The following is a 20,568-nucleotide window of genomic DNA, read 5'->3' as shown; positions in this document are numbered from 1 at the left end:
GTCGAGCAGGCTCAACTCTTAAATACCCTGTACTACCCCACAAAAAAATTTAATTAAATTAATTAATTAATTAATGTAATTAAATTAATTTAATTAATTAACTAAATTAAATATAAAATATTCCATACATGCATACATACATTTACATCAGAATCGTGTCTATGCGTGTTGGTGTACTTGTACATACTTGTATGTGTGTATTGGCCTGGTTATATGGCTATAACTTTCTTTCTAATTACCCTATCATAATGAAACTTGGTATACAGATATATAATCACTAACTGGATGTGTCTACCAAATTAGTTTAAAATTCTAAGAATTACGGGAGTTATAGAAAATCGTTAATAGGGGGGGTGGGGGGCGGTGGATAAGAAAAAATGAACAAACTCGTCCTTTCTCGGGTTCAGGAGAATCTGTATACCAAGTTTGGTTATTCTAGCTCTTATACTTTCGGAGATCCTTGCGTTCATACAGACAGACGGACAGACAGACATGGCTATATCGATTCGGCTTGTCATGCTGATCAAGAATATATATACTTTGTGAGGTCTACCAAGCCTCCTTCTGTGTGTTCCATGTGCACTCGCACAAAACTAATATACCCTTGTACCCTTTGGCTACAGGGTATAAAAATAAAACAAACTCGCATAGCGTACTCACATAAAGCATCTTTGTGCAAAATTTGGAGTCTATAGGTCTAGGTAATCATAAAGAGGGACAGTCGGATAGGCAGGGCGAGATCGACTCGACTTGTCATTCTGATCAAGAATATATGTACATACTTCGTGGGGTCTTCTACGCCTCCTCTGGCTATTACATTTTTCACCTCGCGCAAACCTAATATACTCTTGTACATTTCATGTACAGAGTATAAAAAGTGAGTACCCTGTACCCAAAGGTAATTTAATTAATTAACTTTTTTTAAATTTTCCTTTTTTTTGTGGAGAGGACAGGGTATTTTACTGTTGGGCTTGCTCGACTGTAGCGTTCTATGTTGTTTTTTTTTTTTATTTGATGCTGGAACTAATAAAAGTCTGTACAACATATGCAGTTTAAAACAAGTAAAAAAGCTAAAACAAATTGACTGACAAACTGACTGATTGCTCAGAATCCAACCGATTGTGACCGAATTTTTGACCAAAAATCGCATTTGAACCATTAACCACTCGCCGTATTCACCTGATATGGCATTGTGCGACTTCTACCTTTTCGGAAAAATGCATTTTCCCATGAAAGGAAAGCGTTATGCAGACGTAGAGGCCATTCAAAAGGCGATACCGGCCAACGAGCTAAAACACTCGTTCGACATGCTTTTGGATCGTGCAGAAAGCTGCATTGAAGCAGAAGGAGACTATTTTGAATAAAATAAATTGATTTTGCCGAAAAACATTTGTTCTGTTTTTTTTTTTTAGGTCATGTTTACTTTGGAAAACACCTTGTATATAGTATATATTTGTGCACAAATTCTTATGGGTGAGTAGGCGCCTCAGCAAGAGACATACTGTCAGTATATTTTATTAACACAAAAAGCCGTCTCAATAGAAATTTTCCCATTATTTACAACTGTACGCCGAAAATTAATGTTAGAATTTCTCAACTATATTCAAAATTAACTATTATCAATTCGCAACGAAAGCATAGGTAAGTGTCCGAATATTTTCTAGTACGTGCCAAGAGAAGACCGGAGGCATGGTCTGAGGTGTGATACTTGTAGTCAAAGGACGGGTCACCGTTCGGAACTGCTGACAATAAGGAAATCGGATAAAGCTGCCAGACAGGGGAAAGCGGGTGCAACTGATGACATAACGTCTCTTGCTCCATCTTTTTATACCCTGTACCCAGAAGGTAAAAGGGTATACTGGTTTAGTGCGAATTTATGTAACACACAGGAGGCGTGGCAGATCCGCCAAAGTGTATATATTCTTGATTAGTATGACTAGACGAGTCGATAAAGCCATTTCATAACCAAAAAGGGATCAATATCGTTCTAGGTCCGAGAAGACAAGCCTATTTTTTTCCTGATGCACTCCAAACTCTTCCGCTATACAAGTAATATATGTATATATTCCATAACTTCCGTGATACGTGGTATTTCCTACTTAAATTCGACAATTGCATACAGTTAGTACTTATCATCTTGACAGGTTAATTGTTGGTGTTGCTGATTTGGCTCAACTCTGCACTGCATACGTACACGAACACGCATTCTATTCTTAGAGTTGGAAATAAACGAAAGCATTACTAACAAATTCCTAATTATTTCTTCTTAGAGACAGCTCGACATGGTAGACTACAGCAAATGGACTAACCTGACTGACTCAGATGACGAGCAGCCGGCCAACGGTTCAGCTCAAAAGGTTAAGCAAGCTGCTTTGGAGAAACGGGTTATCGAATTTCAGAATAGGCGCATGGACTTTGTTATGCGACGTCAGAATAATGAGGCCTGTCGGATGATATACCGCCTCAAGCTTGCCAAGAAGAAAGGCAACCCTGACCACTGGAATTTGAAGCTGTTAGAGCTTAAGGAGCAGCTGCCAATGCTCGAGCAGGAGGACGCTCTGTTTGCAGCCGAGGAGAAGCGCCTTCTGAGCGACCCAGCCTTAAGAGGGCCTACGCGAGTAGGCTTCGTCAAAACGATGATCAATAAGCGCCCTGAGCAGCCAAAGCCCTGCCTCTCACTGGAAAAAACTGAACGCTTCACATTATTAGAGTTGGAGAAACGCATGCGGCGCTTCATTGAAATGTACGGTCCAGTCGCCGATGAATACGTACGCTTGGAGAGCTACGAAGACACCATGCGCTTCCTGCACAGCCATGCGAATATAATTAGTACCGATGGCACCGCTTATCTGATGAATATGTGTCTGGATCTAATATCGGCTGGTCGCCTGGAGGAGATGTCCCAAGTGGCCCATCAGTGCATGATACTGCAGTTTATAGTGGAGTTAGGCTCACAGATGAATGAGGATCCACGCCGTTGCATCAATCCGTTCTTTACACGCATTATCGAATACGATTCGCTCTACTACAGCGCTTTCCAGACAGAAACAGAGGCGCTAAAAGCACGGCTGACTATGCGCGCTCAGGGCAAGGAGGTGGCACCTCCACGTCAGCAGCCAGCAGCAAGTAAGTCGCCATCCAATCAGTCGTCCCCGGGCACACCTTGCCCCAAAGCCGGGCTTGGTCCATTTGAGGTCTTTCAGTCGCTACCAGAGTCCCTCAAGAGCTGCTTCCAGACACGCAACGTACAAGAACTGAAGCACATCGTGAAACAGCTGCCTCCGGACGAAGCCAAGTTCCATTTGCAGCGCTGTATTGATACGGGCCTATGGGTGAAAGCCAAGAAGCAGCAGTGAGTGTAAGCTTTGGAAGTGTCATTGTCATTGCTACTTGGTCCCATTGCTGTGTGCTTCCTTAACATTTCGACAATCTTATAAAAGCAAATCTAATATTTCAATAAAACAACTGCAACTATCCATCTTACAAGTAACATGGACTATTTAGCCAGAAATCGCTTCATGTTCGTATAAAACGACATTACATCTTAGGTTATATGGAATAGTACACTATTCAGAGAGTTGCAACGGGTGTGTTCGACCACCCATGCCATAAATTCTGAAGATTCTTCGATCAAGTTCAGCATTTTAACCCCATTTTTTTGAGTATTTTCGCGTTCAAGCAGCGGACATGATTGCTTTATCTGATTCGTTCATTTCCTTTATGATGATCGCCGAATGATCGAACGAGAATTGATCAAAGCTCGAATATTCCTCGTATTAATTCGAGTCTGATCGTCTCTATATATAAACAAGTGGAGAAGCTAAAGTGGAGTATCCCGACTTTGAAATACTCTGCACATATTGTAGAATAATTAGAGAAATTAAAAAATTGGGAAAATTAAAAACAATTACAAATAAATTTTACCTCCTTCGGTATTCGAACTCTCGTAAAGCGTGTATAACTGCACATTAACAACGAATTGTGTCTATGCGGTAAAGCAGTAACAACAACAACTTTCTGTTAAATAGGCCTATCATAATGAAACTTAGTATACGGTATCACTAACTGGAGAGAAATACTCGAGTTATGGAAAATATAATTCAGGGTGAGGGGGAGAGGGGAGAAGCAGGGAAATTCCAAAATACTCATTCATTCAGCGCATTCATATTGTGCATCTTGGACTACAAATTGGTGTCCCTAGGTCTCATAGTTCACGAGGTAAAGGTTATCATACGAACGGAAAGTCCCACACAGGGAAGAAGTAGGGGAAAAATCAAAAAAATAAAACAACGACAGGCAGAATTTCGTATGGAAAACGTACTTAGTACTTATTATTGATGGGTTTTGACAATTTTCCTTCAATTCAGTTAGTATTATTTGTTAATTATCTATAACACGCATATCAAATTATTTCACATACATTTGAAAATACACAAGAAAAAGTCTTGACACACCTTTTAAAATGTACATATAAAATTAATATATACACACCCAATATATTGTTACATCGTAATTTGTCTGGATAACTGCTCCCAAGCGCCTACGCATACTACCAACGAAGTAAGATTTCTCCAAGGGAGGTTTTTGCATTTCCTTTGATGTTATGTGATGTTTGCGTGTTCTTTATTCCAGTAAGTACCGAATGTGTTCTATATGATTCATATCCGGCGACTGTGGGGGTGTTTTAAATTGCTTGCAGTTCCATATTGGCCATTCTGGCACCAGATATTGCCAGCTATGAATATTTAACCCTAACTTGTAAACACTTGAAGTAAATTTTCTTTTTATGGACCAACTTTATAAAACTTACACGATCACAAATGTTATTTTTAGCAAGTGTTTTTTTTTTTTGTATTGCATTCAAAATCTGTATATGAACACACATTTTCATTATTTCAAATTTCATTTGTATACCCTGTACCCAAAGGGTAAAAGGGTATATTAGTTTTGTGCGACTGTACATGGAACACACAGAAGGAGGCGTGGCAGACCCCACAAAGTATATATATTCTTGATCAGCATGACAAGCCGAGTCGATATAGCCATATAGTCCGTCTGTCTGTCTGTCTGCCTGTATGTACGCAAGGATCTCAGAAAGTATAAGAGCTAGAATAACCAAACTTGGTATCCAGATTCTCCTGAGCCCGAGAAAGGACGAGTTTGTTTATTTTTTCGGATGCACATCGGATGCAGAAAGTTATAGCCAAATAACTAGGCCCAAGCTGTGGCCGCAGCTGTATTTGTTGCTGATTTGACATAATTATGTAATGCACACATACATATGTACAAGTACACACGCATAGACACGATTCTGATGTAAATGTAAATGTATATATGGAATATTTTATATTTAATTTAATTAATTAATTACATTTTTTTAATAAATTTTTTTGTGGGGTGGTAGAGGGTATTTAAGAGTAGCATTCCTTTCTTCTTCCATACTAATTTTTTCAAAATAATTTGATACCTAGTAAGAAATCGGCCAAAAACATCTTGACCCTGGATTAAATCCTGGCTACGCCCACGTACATACAAATGTATGTTAGCCGCCATGCGTTCCTCTGCCGCTCAAGAAAGATAAATAGACATTATATAATCAGTACATAGCATACTTTTATATTTTGTGCCATTATTACACCACTTGTTGTAAAATCTTGCTGTTTTCCAATGCATTTCCAAAATACATACAGGGTGCGCCATCTTTTATGTCGGTATGTAATTATTGAATATCTTTAAAAATAAACAACCGATTTTCAAGTATGAGATATTTTTTTTAATTTGGTTCTGTACAATTTCTTGAACTGAAGTTTTCAACACTGGTCTACTCAAGTCACTAATGACAAAGTTATTCAATATTTACATACCGACATAAAAGATGGCGCATGTAGCTTAAAAATACTTATTTGTCATCTTCTGAGTGTTTGTAAGAATATTTCAAAATATTTTATTATACATGTTATTTTACATATGCCTTTTATCTTATTATGTATAGTATTCTTCTAAATATGGCCGAATGTTATGAATATTCCCAAATGAGAGTTATATCGAAAAATCCATTACGAGTATTTATGTGAAATATGGCTTTGTCTGATGATGTTCTATATCGTGAAGTGAATAATATGTAATATTATAGATAGTTTGTAAGGGCTATGTAAGACGTGTTTTTTCTTTTAGCTTTACTCACGTGTTGCCGGTGGTGCAGTGGTGATTCAGTGGCGCTCGTGCCCGCCACCTGATAGTGCCCAGATGCCAGCATAGCTTGCTTAGTTCTAGCTACACTTAAAGCGGAATTGTTGACGATATGCCCCACAGACATAATATACATACATACGTTCATTTACATATGCTTCTACATACACGTATGTACACATAAACATGCATATGTATATGAATATATTTGTATATATGCGTGTATATTTAAATACAGGTGGGTAAAATAAATTTGTTTTTATTTTTTTAATTTTATGGGTTCTTGGAGCTGCACACTGCCCAGAGTTTTCGGTTGCTGTTGCCATTTTGTGCGATGTCAGCAAAAAATTGCTTATAAAGGTGTGCAAACGTTCACATAAGTTTTATGACAACAGCTGCAAAAATAACAACAACAGCCATAACAATGAAACGCAGCAACATAACGAAGTAAAAAGAAAAACATACTACATATAATAAAAATAAATAAATTGTTGCTCGTTGCCTACCTCGTCGCAGATACGTGGTCTGTTCAAAAGAAAAGGTGAATTTTGAATTTTTTGAAAGGTATTTATTTATTCATGAATAACCATTTTGTTCCCTTTAAAGTAATCCCCTCAAATATAATGCACTTATGCCAGCGCTTTTTCCAATCCTCGAAGGCCATCTAAAATGCGCCTTTCGGTATGGCGATCAGCTCCTCCTTCGATTCTGACTTTATCTCGTCAATTGTGGCAAAACGCTTTCCTTTCGTTGGTCTCTTCAGTTTAGGGAATAGGAAAAAGTCGCAGGAAGCCAAATCTGATGAATATGGAAAGAAATCACGAACAACGACGTTGCTTTTGTTCAAAATTTGGCAATTTCGGAACAAACTTCGCTGCCACACGTTTGATGCCCAAAAGCATTCGAGAAAATTGCATGGCATTAGCCGATTGATATGCCAACATCCTCTGCAACTTCACCAATAGTGATTCGACAATTTTCCAATGTTGACGTGGTTGAAACTCCAGGACGCTCATCGTAATCCACATCTTCTCGGTCTTCTGTAAAGCGTTTGTACCACTCATAAACACATTTATCAGACAAAGTGGACTCGACGGTCAGCATTTCAAGTGTCTTGGAGCACCTTATTCCATTTTTAACGCAAAATTTAACAGATATTCATTGATCCATTTTTTTTTTTAAAGTTCAAAATCGAAGAACAACAAACTACTAGTTGTAATCCAAATTTGCTGATAATGCCAACATATGATATTCATATGTGTACCAATATAGATAATCGGATGTACACTGCTCACGAAAAATCAAAATTAACCTTTTCTTTTGAACAGACCACGTATGTACAAACATATAGCGGTCGCCATCGTCATCGCCTTTGTCATCCTCATCATCACTTGCTCGCTTGCTGCCGGCTGAAGTCAACAACACTTTGCGGCATTTTAAGCGGAAAATATTCCTCTCTTCCGGTTTCCTGGCCCTGGCGCTGGCGCTGATGCTATTGTTGTTGTTGTTTCTGTTGTTATTACTGGCGCCGAACTGTGGTGCATTATTTAAATGCATAAATATGTATGTACTTATGTATGTATGTATATAGTATGTGATTATATGCGGCTGGCCTGTTTGCCGCCTTGAGACAACTGGCGACATGGATTCAAACAGATTGACTGCCTGACTAACTGCCTGACATCTGACTAAGTACAGGTGCGGACATTGAACATTGAGTAAATTTGGCGCTCATTGCAATAACAATTATTATGTTTTTATATACTTAGTACCATACATTCTATACACAAGAATATAATAAAGAGTTTTGCCTTCCTCAGCGAAAATTGGTGCCGGTCTTCAATGGCTCGGAACCCAATAACTTGGAGATAAGATGCAATAAATGCACGTTCATACATACAATAACAATTGAAACACATACATCTGTACTATATACATACAAGCATATATACGAGTACTACACAGTGGACACAACATTCTTCGGGCACCCTTAACTTCTAATTTTAATGACCTGTTTCTAAGTCTAGTATTTATTATTAGCGAAAACTTTTAAAACACAATACAAGGTGCAATTCAAAGGAAACAGGACTTTTTGAAGCTAGCGCGCCCTGGTGGCGCTATCTATATGTCCACTGGTGCGTTAGAATCTGCTATCTTTATCGATTGTTCAGTGAGAATTTCATGAAACTTCATCGATTGGAAGTGAAGTTATTGCGTTTTAAGTGTCAGTATGTTTGTGTTATCGGTCGGAAAATGACCTTCGAAAAAAAGAGCCAACATTCAATTTTGTTTTAAAATTGGTAAAACTTTTACCGAAATTGATTAAACAAGTTTATGGCGATGATTGCCTATCCCGTAGCAGAGTGCACGAGTGGTTTCAACGTTTTCAAAGTGGTCGTGAGGACATAAATGACGATCAACATCTGGGCCAATCAAAATTCGTGATCACCAAAAATGCCATCAAAACAGTGCGTGAATTCATCAAAAATCAGCCGAAATCATCATTGAAATTGATGGAAATGGAATTGAACATCTCCAAAACATCGATTTATCGCATTTTGACCGAACATTTGGGCTTACGAAAGGTGTGTGCACGGGTTGTTCCGCACAAATTGACTGATGACCAAAAATTGCTCAAAAATCAACCGATTGTGACCGATTATTTGACCAAAAATCACATTTTAACCATTAACCACTTGCCGTATTCACCTGATATGGCACCGTGCGACTTCTACCTTTTCGGAAAACTACATTTGGCCATGAAAGGAAACCGCTATGCTGACGTTGATGCCATCCAACAGGCGGCGACCGCCATCCTCAACGCTATACCGACAAATGACCTAAAAAAGTCGTTCGATCACCTTCTTGAACGTGCAAAACGTTGTATTCAGGCGGAAGGAGACTATTTTGAAGGCGACCAATAAATTTTTCAAAAAAAAAAAAATAGTTTTCGGTTTTTAATAAAAGTCCTGGAACTTTTGAATTGCACCTTGTAAACGTATAAAAATAACAATAAAATTCAAATTTGTAATACGAAACAAGCGGAAATATTAATAACGTACACGGGCCAACAAATTCAAATTATGCACGATGTGTTAAAATAATAATTTATGCAAATGATCAACAGAAAAAAAATTCAACAACTTCAACCAACTCAGTTCCATTTTAGGGCGAAAAAGTGCGCCATAACAATGAATGTGTGGTCGACTTCAGATTGCGAATTTTAATACTTTGTGTATATTAAGTTTTTGGGAGCCGAAAAATGTAACAGGCAGAAGGAGGCGTGGCAGACCCCACAAAGTATATATGTATATTCTTGATCAGCGTGACAAGACGAGTCGATCTAGCCCGGTCTGTCTGTCTGTCTGTCGGTCCGTCCGTCTGTCCTGAACACCTGGATTTTAGAGACTATAAGAGCTGGAGACCCCAAATTTTGCAGAAAGATGCCTTTTGTGTTACGCTGTAAAAATTTGTTTTTTTTTTGATCCATTGTTTAATTATACAAAAAGTAGCTGTCGCAATGAGTCGGGCGTGAGGTTGCACCTCTGAACTGATAACACCAATCAGGGGACGAAGAAGAAGTATTTGATAAGAAAAAACAAATAGCTTATCTTGAAATAGATAATTAAATTAAATATAATGAAGTACTGGGAAGGAAAAAAGTTAAATTTTCAAAACTTATACCAACTAGCTAAAGTTGTGCAGTCTGTTCCTGCAACTCAAGTGAGTGTCGAAAGATCTACGAACTCTGCAAGCAATACATACGGGTGTATCATACAATATATGTGGCATTTTAATTCCTTTCTAGAAATTGTTCTGCTCAACACTTTTTATGACATTTTGAATTTCAACACACATTTTAAAGACAAAAAGAATAATGGGTTCTCCACCATTGCATTGATGAAAAAAACCAGGGACTATAATCATTATACGTGTTATTAAAAAAATTACAAAATAATGATTATTTTTTAATTTTATTAATTTTATCTAATTTATTATTTAATTAATTTTTAATTAACTACAAATTAATTAAAAATGTTCGCCTTAACTCACTGATTAAGGATATATATAAATTTTGTCCTTAATCCTTATGAAACAGACAAAATTTCAGCGTGAGTTTTATTTTTGATCAAAAAAATAAAACTCAAAGAATAATCATTATTTTTTTTTGTTTATCAATAAAAATTACAAAAAAAAAATAAGCTCGTCCTTTCTCGGACATAGGAGAATCTGGATACCAAATTTCGGTGTTCCAGCTTTTATAGTTTCTGAGATCCTTGCGGACTCCAAAAATAACAATAATTGTATCTACATTACAAGTATATATTGAATATTAAGTTGTAAAAGAACACGCAATTATTTTTTACTTTTTAGTGAATGTGAAGTACACTAACTAATGTGTATAAATATGGGTAGACCTAATAAACGTGTTTCTCATATGAGACAGCGCCGCTTAAATGAAGCAAAAGAAGTCATGGAGAAACTCCTCTTTCCAGTTTTTTCTTCTGACTTTTGAGCTTTTAGAACGCTGAAATTCTATTTCACATGATATCTCATTTAAATTTGAGACTCATCTACCGGGTGCCTTCGCATGATATCTAAAACCCATGAACATTTTGTATGTTTTAAGAATTATATGGATTTCTCATGGATGCCATTGCCAGAGCTGGACCAAATTGCAATGGGACCACATGGGAATCATCAGCTTTTAAATACAAAAGGAAGCATTTAACCCTACGGGTACAGGGTATAAAAATTAATTGTAAATAACCACCGAACAACCGAAATCACGGCTATAGAAAATTACAACTGCAACAGAAAAGGGCACAGAATGACTAACGTTATAAAACCATTCTCCACACAAAAACGGTACATTCATTATCATTTACTATAATCGCAGCAACACGACAAAGCACGACAAAAACAATAGAAACCTTTCAAATAAACTTCCACCTACAAAAGACTCCGAATCGTTGCGAATCGCAGCCCCGGATTCCCTTTCAATCTTGTGCCCAACTAGGCCAATGCAGTCATACTTACTCGTAGTTGGACAAAGCGAAGAAAGGTTCAGACAGTGGCCATAATACTCGTAAAAAGGAATAAGGTCTCCGCTTCTCCTGCCTTTTACAAAGCTTTGGTGTGAAATTAAAGTTCGAGCACAATGCGAGTGCGGAGAGAGGGCAGGCGGGCAAATGGTCTTTGCTTTAAACCATTTATGGCTGCCGGCCCTACAATGTTGGTGTCGTTACTGCACTCATTTATAATTGAAGGAAAATACTGTAAATGGTAGTTTTTTCTTCGTTGTTTTCATCTTCGATTTTTCGTCAACTGTACGCGCATACTAACACAAATCTTATATTTTCCGCTGAACAGCATTCCATAACGCTTCCTTTCAACAATTCGTCCGACTTTGTTAAATTCAAAGTTGACTAGATGATGATTAGATGATCAACATGGCATGACGAGTCGATTAAGCCCTGTCTGTCTGTCTGTCTGTCTGTCTGTCCGTATGAGCACCTAGACCTCAGAGACTATGCGAGCTGGATACACCAAATTTTGCAAACATTTATATACGCACGGTACGAGTGTATTTCAAATCTGTGCCCCTTCCCCATACTCTCCTGCTGTTTGTGATCCTCCATAGCTCCCACTCAACGCTGTATTGCTCTCTAGGGATGCAAACAACACATCGACGATGTTTTTTACACGATGCATCGATATTTTCCGATGTTAAATCAAGGCAACTATTATTACTTGATATTTGGTCACACTTGTTATACTCTGTAGATGAAATGTACAAAAGTATATTAGGTTTGCGGGAACTGAAAAATGTAACAGGCAGAAGGAGGCGTGGCAGACCCCACAAAGTATATATATTCTTGATCAGCGTGACAAGACGAGTCGATCTAGCCCTGTCTGTCTGTCTGTCCGTCTGTCCGTCCGTATGAACACCTGGATCTCAGAGACTATAAGAGATACACACACCAAATTTTGCACAAAGATGCGTTATGTGTGTATTCTATACGAGTTTGTTTTATTTTTTTGATTTTCCCCCCCACTTCCCCCCTATGGGGGTTTTCCCGATTTTCCATTCGTATAATCGCCTATATCTCGGAGACTATAAGACCTAGGCACACCAAATTTTAGTCCAAGATGCCTTGTGTGAATACGCAGAAAATGTATATTTTGGAATTTCTCTAACTCCCGTAATTCTTGGAACTAAAATTTTGCAAATACCCCCAGTTAGTAATTATGTGTCCGTATGCCAAGTTTCACTATGATAGACCGATTTACCAAGAAGTTATAGCCATAAATATATTTGCTGCTGCAGCGCTGCTCAAGCGCTGCCCGCGGCTGTTGTTGATGTTGCTGTTTGGTTGACTGCGAAAATGCTTACACAGACACGAATAGATGCGCATAGGCATACATACACTCACACAGACGCAATTGCTATATAAATGTGCAATTATACACCCTTTACGTGAGTTCGAATACCGAGAAAGGTAAAATCGATCATTGAATTTTTTTTTATTTTCTTAATTTTTTTTATTTTCTATAATTATTGTAAACATATGTATAGAGCCTCTAAACACTTTAAAGCAACTGCGTCTCATTTCATCCTCCAACTACTCTACTTGTAAGATTATAGCCACCAAAGGTTATAATTTACAACACGATGCATCGTCGATCCTTCAATGTTTGTCCAAACATGGAACATTTTTCCTATTTTGCTGGTCGGTCACATTTCTTTGTGTGGTTTACCGGAGAAGGTGTATGTGTATTTTAATTTTTTAATGTTCTCATTAAAATGTATATTTTGTTATTAATTTCAGATTGATAAGCATTTGATCTTTATTTTGATTTGTATAAAATGTCACACTTAAAATACGTAAATGCAAAGCGTCGTATTGATTTGTTTTGAAAACTGTATATAATTAGTTTATTTTTAAGTAAATCGAACAAGTTCAGTAAAAGTTACGAAGACTTTATCAGTTAACAACATTAAGTAATGACAGCCTCTTTTGATTTATAAACATAAAACATCTCTGTAGATTTTCTCCCTAATATGAGCCTCTTTTTCTATGGAAAGTTTTTTTTTTTCTAAAACATCGAATTTTTTGCGATGCATCGACTATGCTCAATTTTTTTTAAAGCGAAGGTCTTGTCAGCATGACAAAATCTACAAGTATCTAGCCCTGTTTGTCGGTCTATCCGTATTAACAACTGGATCTCAGAGACTGTAAGAGCTGGACACATCAAATTTTGCAATTAGTGATTTTCCATAACTCCCGTAATTCTAGGAATTTTGAACTGAATAAATATATATATATATATATATATATATATATATATATATATATATATATATATATATATATATATATATATATATATATATATATATATATATATATATATATATATATATATAATAAATAGCCATAAACAGACAGACGGACATGGCTATATCAACTCGACTTGTCATCCTGATCAATAATATTTATAGTTTGTGGAGTCTGCCTCGCCTCCTTCTGGGTGCCACATACATTCGCACAAATCTAATATAGCCTTTTACCGTTTGGGTACAGGCTATAAAAACTAGAGCGAACATTTCAAAAATATTTGTCGTTTTCAACAAAATGTGACAATGTGATGAAAGCAATCCTTTGCCGCTGTCAGTCTCATTTCAATGAATGCTACAACTTCGTAATCAACGATCGCTGGACCGGGACTGGGATCCTCTTATTTCAATTACCGGTGCTGAGTGGTCAGTGGCACGTGCTGAACACGCTATTGAGCCGCCGCATCGTTCAGCACCTGGGTATCCTAGCGGTATCGTGCTCGAGGAGGATGCGGAAGAAGCACTCCTTCAAGCCATATCTTCAACTCGTTCTTCGCGAAGGGTATAACTGAGGAAATTTTGTTTTTAATAAGTTTTTAATGTGAGGAGATGTTTAAAAGCGCGCTATGATAACTGGAAATAAGTGATACATCCATGCAATTCAAAGGAATATTTCTTCTGCAGAGTGCGAAGACTTACGACTTACGAAACAAATCCCCCACAACAGTATAAAATTAAATTAAATTTGAATGAAATGAGAAAATTTAAACATAGGCATGTGGACTGTTAAGAAACTTTTAGGGGAACAGTGTTTTATGCTTTTGGGTTAACACATGGGCTCTTATACCGAGATGTACAAATCCCAGCATCGCTTAGAAACGTCGAACAGCGTTTGATGGACACTGTAAAGCGTCAACAATAAACAAACAAACAAGCAAAATTGTAAAAGTTTATTGCTTTGCCTTTATTGAAAATTGAAGAGCAGACTCACCAGCACAGATACACATACTCGTACACTCTCAAAGTAATCTGCATTGGTGCATATCTCTATGTCGGGACTGACACGACCTAAAAATACAATTTATTAAACTGACAGACAGACAGACACAGACACAGACACATATAGTGCACACACGCGCGGGCAAAGTCACACAAAAGACACTTCCAAAATGGACACAGTGTGCAAACAAACAAAAGTTTTTTTGTTTGATGGGTTAAAGGGTGAATGAGTGAGGCTCTGGGAGGGTGTGAGAGGGTGAGTGACCGAACGACTACGGCAACAGAAGCGTACAAAGTAAAAGTAGGAAGCTCAAACAATAAACAAACAAGCTGCAAAAATGTCACACATTCATCATACTATGTAATGTGGCCAGACCATAGACCAGAGAGATGGCCAGGTCGGGCGACGGCGGCAGCGACGTGTCGGTCGAAAAATGGTCGCACGCTGGCCATGGCCAACAGGCCGAGATGGCTAACCACATACTGTTGGGCCATGTACGCACAAACACGCACAAACGCGCACATACAGCAGCGGCAGGTCAGCCCAGCAATCGGTCGTGGACGAGTATATCGGTGTTCGTTGGTTGTCCTTGTAACGCCTCGGTCTGGTTCTGGTACTGGCTTTGGTCCTAGCCCAGTCCCAGACACAGTTGCAAAACTATGCAAAAAGCACGAAAAGGTCAGTAAATTAATGTGCAAAATGGACGCAGGATGAATATGTATGTGTGTATGTCTGTAGCTATGTATGTATATCACATGTTTGTATTGCAGTTATCCTGCCTACGAGCAACAATTACTTTGGCCATGAAATCATGTTCAGTTGACATTGAGCAAGCGACACTTTTGCCATTTTCCGTGTTTACCGTTTGCGGCCTAAAGTTGCGCACCCAAGTTGCCCAAGACTATACGTATGTATGTATGTATGTATGTACGTATTTGTGCCCATTTGTGTATCTGTCCCCACAAACCTACCGACCTACATACATATATACGTACACACAAATTAATAAATGCGCTTTCATTTAGCAACAACAGCCATGCCAACAACTTCTGCTTGGTAAGTCCATTGAGCCAGATTTGACGAAAGGGTTGCTATTGCCCACTGTTTGGGGCCACATCCATAGCCAGAGCCAAAGCGTTTTCTCGCTCAACGACCACGTCGTAGTCGGTTTACTCTGCATTTATTTTTCAATTTATGCGGCGAGGGATAATGATAAATTCGTTAGCATAGCTGATGAGCCACATAAATTCACTTAAATTTGAAGTGGGTTGGCTGTCTCTGTGGCCCTGCACCCACTACAGCCCCCAATCCAGCCCCAGCTCGCTCATATGGCAATCAGATCCCCTTTGTACGGGTACATGTGCTGTGCCTGCCTTGTCGCTCTATTAAATTAGATGTAAAATTTCAACTAATAAATCAATATTTAGATAATTTATGCATGCAAATTGTGAAGCTTGGCGGGACGCGTTGATGATCGATTGCCATTTTGGGAGTTGTTCATATAAGACCGTCGCTACGGCTCTGGTGACATTGGGTAACTTTCTATAGGCATGGGCATCAGATATACATACCTACATTGTGCACACTCTTACCTACTCACAAACATACATACTATATTTGTGTATGTTCAGTGAAAAGTGATTATGATAGGCTAATTCAAGTGAACCAACAATTGACAGATAAATTAGTTGCCAAGTCGAGAAGTAGTAAATGAATCACTGATGCAGGCAAGCACGTAAGCAACATCCCTAAATAGAAATACTAATTGAATCGAATCTCTTCCCTAAATCAATCAATCCTGCATGCAAGCGCCTCACATTTTGATTCTTGTTTCATTTGCTGTTGGGTAAGAGTAAGTGTAGTTCTAATTTCTGATAATTTTTACTTTAAATGTTAACAGATTACCTCAGTTTCCTGTTTTATAATCTCAACAGCTCATGCAGCATCATTATTCTATACAGATTTGCAATGCTTTTTCTCACCATTTTAAGATATAAACTGCCTTGTTTCAATTGTGCTAGCATACTTCCTTATTGTGCAAATAGTACATATAAGATAGATACAAATACAATTTAAACGAATAAGCCCAATTATTGGATTTGTTGGATAGACCATTGCTCGTGGGGAGAATTCCGTATAGCTGTTTGTGGATATTTAACTTCGCGGAACCATCTTAATATGATAAGGAATTGTGAATGTCATTCCTTCTCCGCAGTTTCTGTGAAAAGGTAGTAATCTGAATAGAAAATATCAGTCGATTTGATGGATTAATGGATTTAATTTTAATTTGGTAGGTTTTCCTAGAACTGAACTTTTGTAATGGACTCTCATTTTAAACCTATTCTAGAGTAGTACATACGAGTATAAATACACTCAGCTCATCATGTCTTTTAACAGGTAAGATGCAATTACTAAAATATCATGTTAGTTATTTATGGCTTTGAAAGCGATGAATTTCATGAATTTTATACAACAACTGAATATAGTTTATTGGGGCAGTACCGCATTCCAAACAACCCCGCTACAAAGTCGCCTGGCAACGACTGTGCTCATTCAACCTGAAACCTCAACCCCTTTTAAAACTCTTTACATGTATTGGAATTCGCAATGCCTTGCTAACTGGAAACTGTTTATCTGTTTGTTAGTAGACTATATAAGCCGCTTTGCCTTGATTGACCTCTTCTCCGACATCTCCGACACCGTTTTGTAACTAGAACTCTGTGTATTTCGAACATGCATCCATCAGCACTTTAGTCTGAATCAACAAGTACGGACAGACAGCCACTAAATTCTTGAACAAATCGAGTTGCCATAAGAAACTTGAACAGTTTCTAACCACAAAGACGGATATGTTGTGTGTATACTTGTATATACACAAGGTAAAATATTAAGCCGTCCACTTTTAATAAAAGGTAATTTTGCTTTAAAGAGTCTAAGACCAAATAGATGATTAAATTAATGTATATAATTTTGCTATCATGTATGTTTAATCTTTAAAATTGCTTTGCAAATTGTCTTATATAAGTATTAAACCGTTTAGCTACAATTTTCATTTGCAATTTGACTGCAAAACATAAATCGCCGCATTGCTGTTGTCGACTGTCAGTGTTTTGTTTTTTCTTTACGGTTATACAAATTGAACTGTTTAGAAATAAATGTGCACTGTTGTGATCAGTTTTTCCTCAGCTTCTAGAAAAATTAGTGGCAAGAAGTATCGTACCCATTTACACTTGCGAAAATGAAATATTAATTACAATTTGGAAGGTTTATTGCAAAAGGACATTTCCGAAAAAGTTAAATAACCTCGAACCACCAATTCAAGGAGAAATATTTATAATAATGATGGCTTGATAAAAGATAAAGGCGGAAAGGTGCGAATGACAAACTTTCTTCCACAACCAAACGTTGGATTTTGCGGCAAATAAAAAGAATTGACAAACAACCGCCGTGGAAATCGCAAAATAAAGTAGGTTTAGAATTCCATCACAGAACAAACCATAAGAAATTTCTTGCATAAACAAAATTTTCGTGACGGAATCCCACGTAAGAAATCGTACATCAGAGAAAAAACTAATACGTTTTAATTTTGCCAAAGAGTATAACAAAATATTTAATGTAATTTCGAATGTTACACATACTGGATCCCAAAAGTATAAAGATCTTTTAACTATCTATTTGGTCCGTGTGGAAATATTTGTAAATATTAGTAAAATATAATAGTGAATAAATTACCAAATATAAAAAGCCAAAACGGAAGACATGCGTTAAGTTAACGAAACTTTTTTTTAGTAATACTGAATAAATTATCAAATATATGAAGCCATAAGTCTTCAGCTTTGGCTTCGGGTTAACGGAAACTTTGGGGTCCAGTACAGTGAATTCTGCAACGACACGACACTAAACGTGTAAATTGTTGAGAATTGAGAAACAGATTCAATTTGGCAATGAATTATTCATAAATTATAAACCCTCCTCTACCACCTACATTTAAGGAATTTCCTTTTTTTCTAATGATCCAAGAAAAATCAAATGATACAAGCAACCACACACTATTTGGAATGCAGACATTATACATAGTCAACATTGTTATTGAAAATAAAAAGAGCATCTTGTATATCAATCAGTTTTGTATTAAATGACCCAACCATCCAAGTGGAATTAACTTTCCTTGTTCAGTATCATGTTTTTTGACAATTGAAACAAGCAAGTACGTTTGAGATACGAATGAATATACTATACATACAAACAAGTATTTAAACAAACAGAAGCCAAGTTAGAAATTCCATGTAAATATCTCTTAAGAGAGGTAAGTTAAACTACCTCCAAAAAAATTACAAATTGGTAAGATGCAGTCGTGAGATGCAGTTTTGCTTTCGCCAATTAGTTTATCATCTCGTCAATAGGCTTTTACTTTGGTTGACTCTAACAAAAACTAATTCGACATCATCAGGTCATCAGGTGTATCGACATACATACATATGTATGAAAATGCATACATAATTTCGACCGCAGCGCAATAGGCCCAAGTTCAACTTTCACGGCATGTCAGACGTACATACAGTATACGTGTATAAAATGTTATATTTGCCCTTTTTATATACATATATAACTGCATATGAACAACATTTTTTTTATAGCCTGTACCCAAAAGGTGAAAGGCTATACTAGTTTTGTGCGCATGTATGTAACACACAGAAGGAGGCTTGGTAGACCCCACAAAGTATATATATTCTTGATCAGCATGACAAGCCGAGTCGATATAGCCATGTCCGTCTGTCCGTATGAACGCAAGGATCTCAGAAAGTATATTCTCCTAAGACCGAGAAAGTACGAGTTTGAGTTTTTTTTCGATGCTCCACTCCCCCGCAATTCGTGTGTTTTTCTTATAACTTCCGTAATTCTCGGAATTTTGAAATCAATTTTGGTAGGTACATCCAGTTAGTTAATTAGTACATCCAGTAATTAATTAATTCATTCATTTTTTTAATAATTTAATTTTTTTTTTATTTTTCTTTTTTGTGGAGAGTACAGGCTATTTTACTGTCGGGCTTGCTCGACTGTAGCGTTCTATCTTGTTTATACGTAACACATTGCACAACATATTTATAGCTGCTACGAGTGCTTTTGTCAGGAACTGAATGCTTTTTGCTATAATTGGTGCATGCTTTATAGCGCCGGCTTTTCCGACAACCAACATTCAAAAGCTCACAAAAGCTGTACAGCTTTTTTTGAGATGGAGGCTTGAAAAAATACCTACATACATACATATGTATGTTTAGAATAATTATTGACATTAAAAAAGGTAAGAGAATAAAAAAAAATGTTTTTATCGATTTGGTATTCGAACTCACGTAAAGGGTGTATAATTGCACATATACAAAGAAGCAATTGCGTCTATGTATGTTTATGCTCGTATATTCGTGTCTGTGTAAGCATGTTCGCAGTCAACCAAACCACCAGCATCATATATTTATGGCTATATTTTGTTTAATCGGTCTATCATAGTGAAACTTGGCATACGGACACATAATAACTAACTGGGGGCATTTGCAAAATTTGAGTTCGAAATTCCAAGAATTACGGGAGTTAAAGAAAATTTGCACGGGAGAGGGGGAGGGAGGGATATTCCAAAATGCACATTTTCTTCGTATTCACATAAGGTATCTTGGACTAAAATTTGATGTCCCTAGGTCTAATAGTATCCCAAATATAGGGGATTATACGAATGGAAAATCGGGAAAACCCCCATAGGGGGGAACTTGCACAGCGTGCACACATAACGCATCTTTCTGCAAAATTTGGGGTCTCTACCTCTTATAGTCTCTGAGATCCAGTTGTTCATACGGACAGACAGACAGGGCTAGATCGATTCGTCTCGTCATGCTGATCAAGAATATATATACTTTGTGGGGTCTGCCACGCCTCCTTCTGCCTGTTACATTTTCAGCTCACTCAAACCTAATATACTCTTGTACATTTTATGTACAGAGTATAACAAGAGAGAACGCTACAGTCGAGCAAGCCCGACAGAAAAATA

General features: G+C 37.3%; 1 protein-coding gene across 1 annotated transcript; it reads left to right on the top strand.

Moving 5' to 3' along the window:
* Positions 1-1,535: 1,535 nt before the first annotated feature.
* Positions 1,536-3,483, top strand: LOC115629297 (hsp90 co-chaperone Cdc37-like). Its single transcript, XM_030525745.1, has 2 exons — positions 1,536-1,641; positions 2,271-3,483. Exon 2 carries the CDS (start codon positions 2,283-2,285, stop codon positions 3,354-3,356), a length of 1,074 nt encoding a protein of 357 aa, XP_030381605.1. The 5' UTR covers positions 1,536-1,641; positions 2,271-2,282; the 3' UTR covers positions 3,357-3,483.
* The last annotated feature ends 17,085 nt before the right edge of the window (positions 3,484-20,568 follow it).

Source organism: Scaptodrosophila lebanonensis, unplaced genomic scaffold (assembly GCF_003285725.1).
Source record: "Scaptodrosophila lebanonensis strain 11010-0011.00,11010-0021.00 unplaced genomic scaffold, SlebRS2 tig00000138-arrow-arrow-pilon, whole genome shotgun sequence".
NCBI classification, from domain to species: domain Eukaryota; kingdom Metazoa; phylum Arthropoda; class Insecta; order Diptera; family Drosophilidae; genus Scaptodrosophila; species Scaptodrosophila lebanonensis.
Note: the sequence above shows the minus strand (reverse complement) of the source record. Positions and strands in the feature narration are given on the sequence as shown.

What these genes read in the sequence shown, in the direction of transcription:
- LOC115629297 (XM_030525745.1), top strand. Translation starts at nt 2,283, where the DNA reads ATGGTAGACTACAGCAAATGGACTAACCTGACTGACTCAGATGACGAG.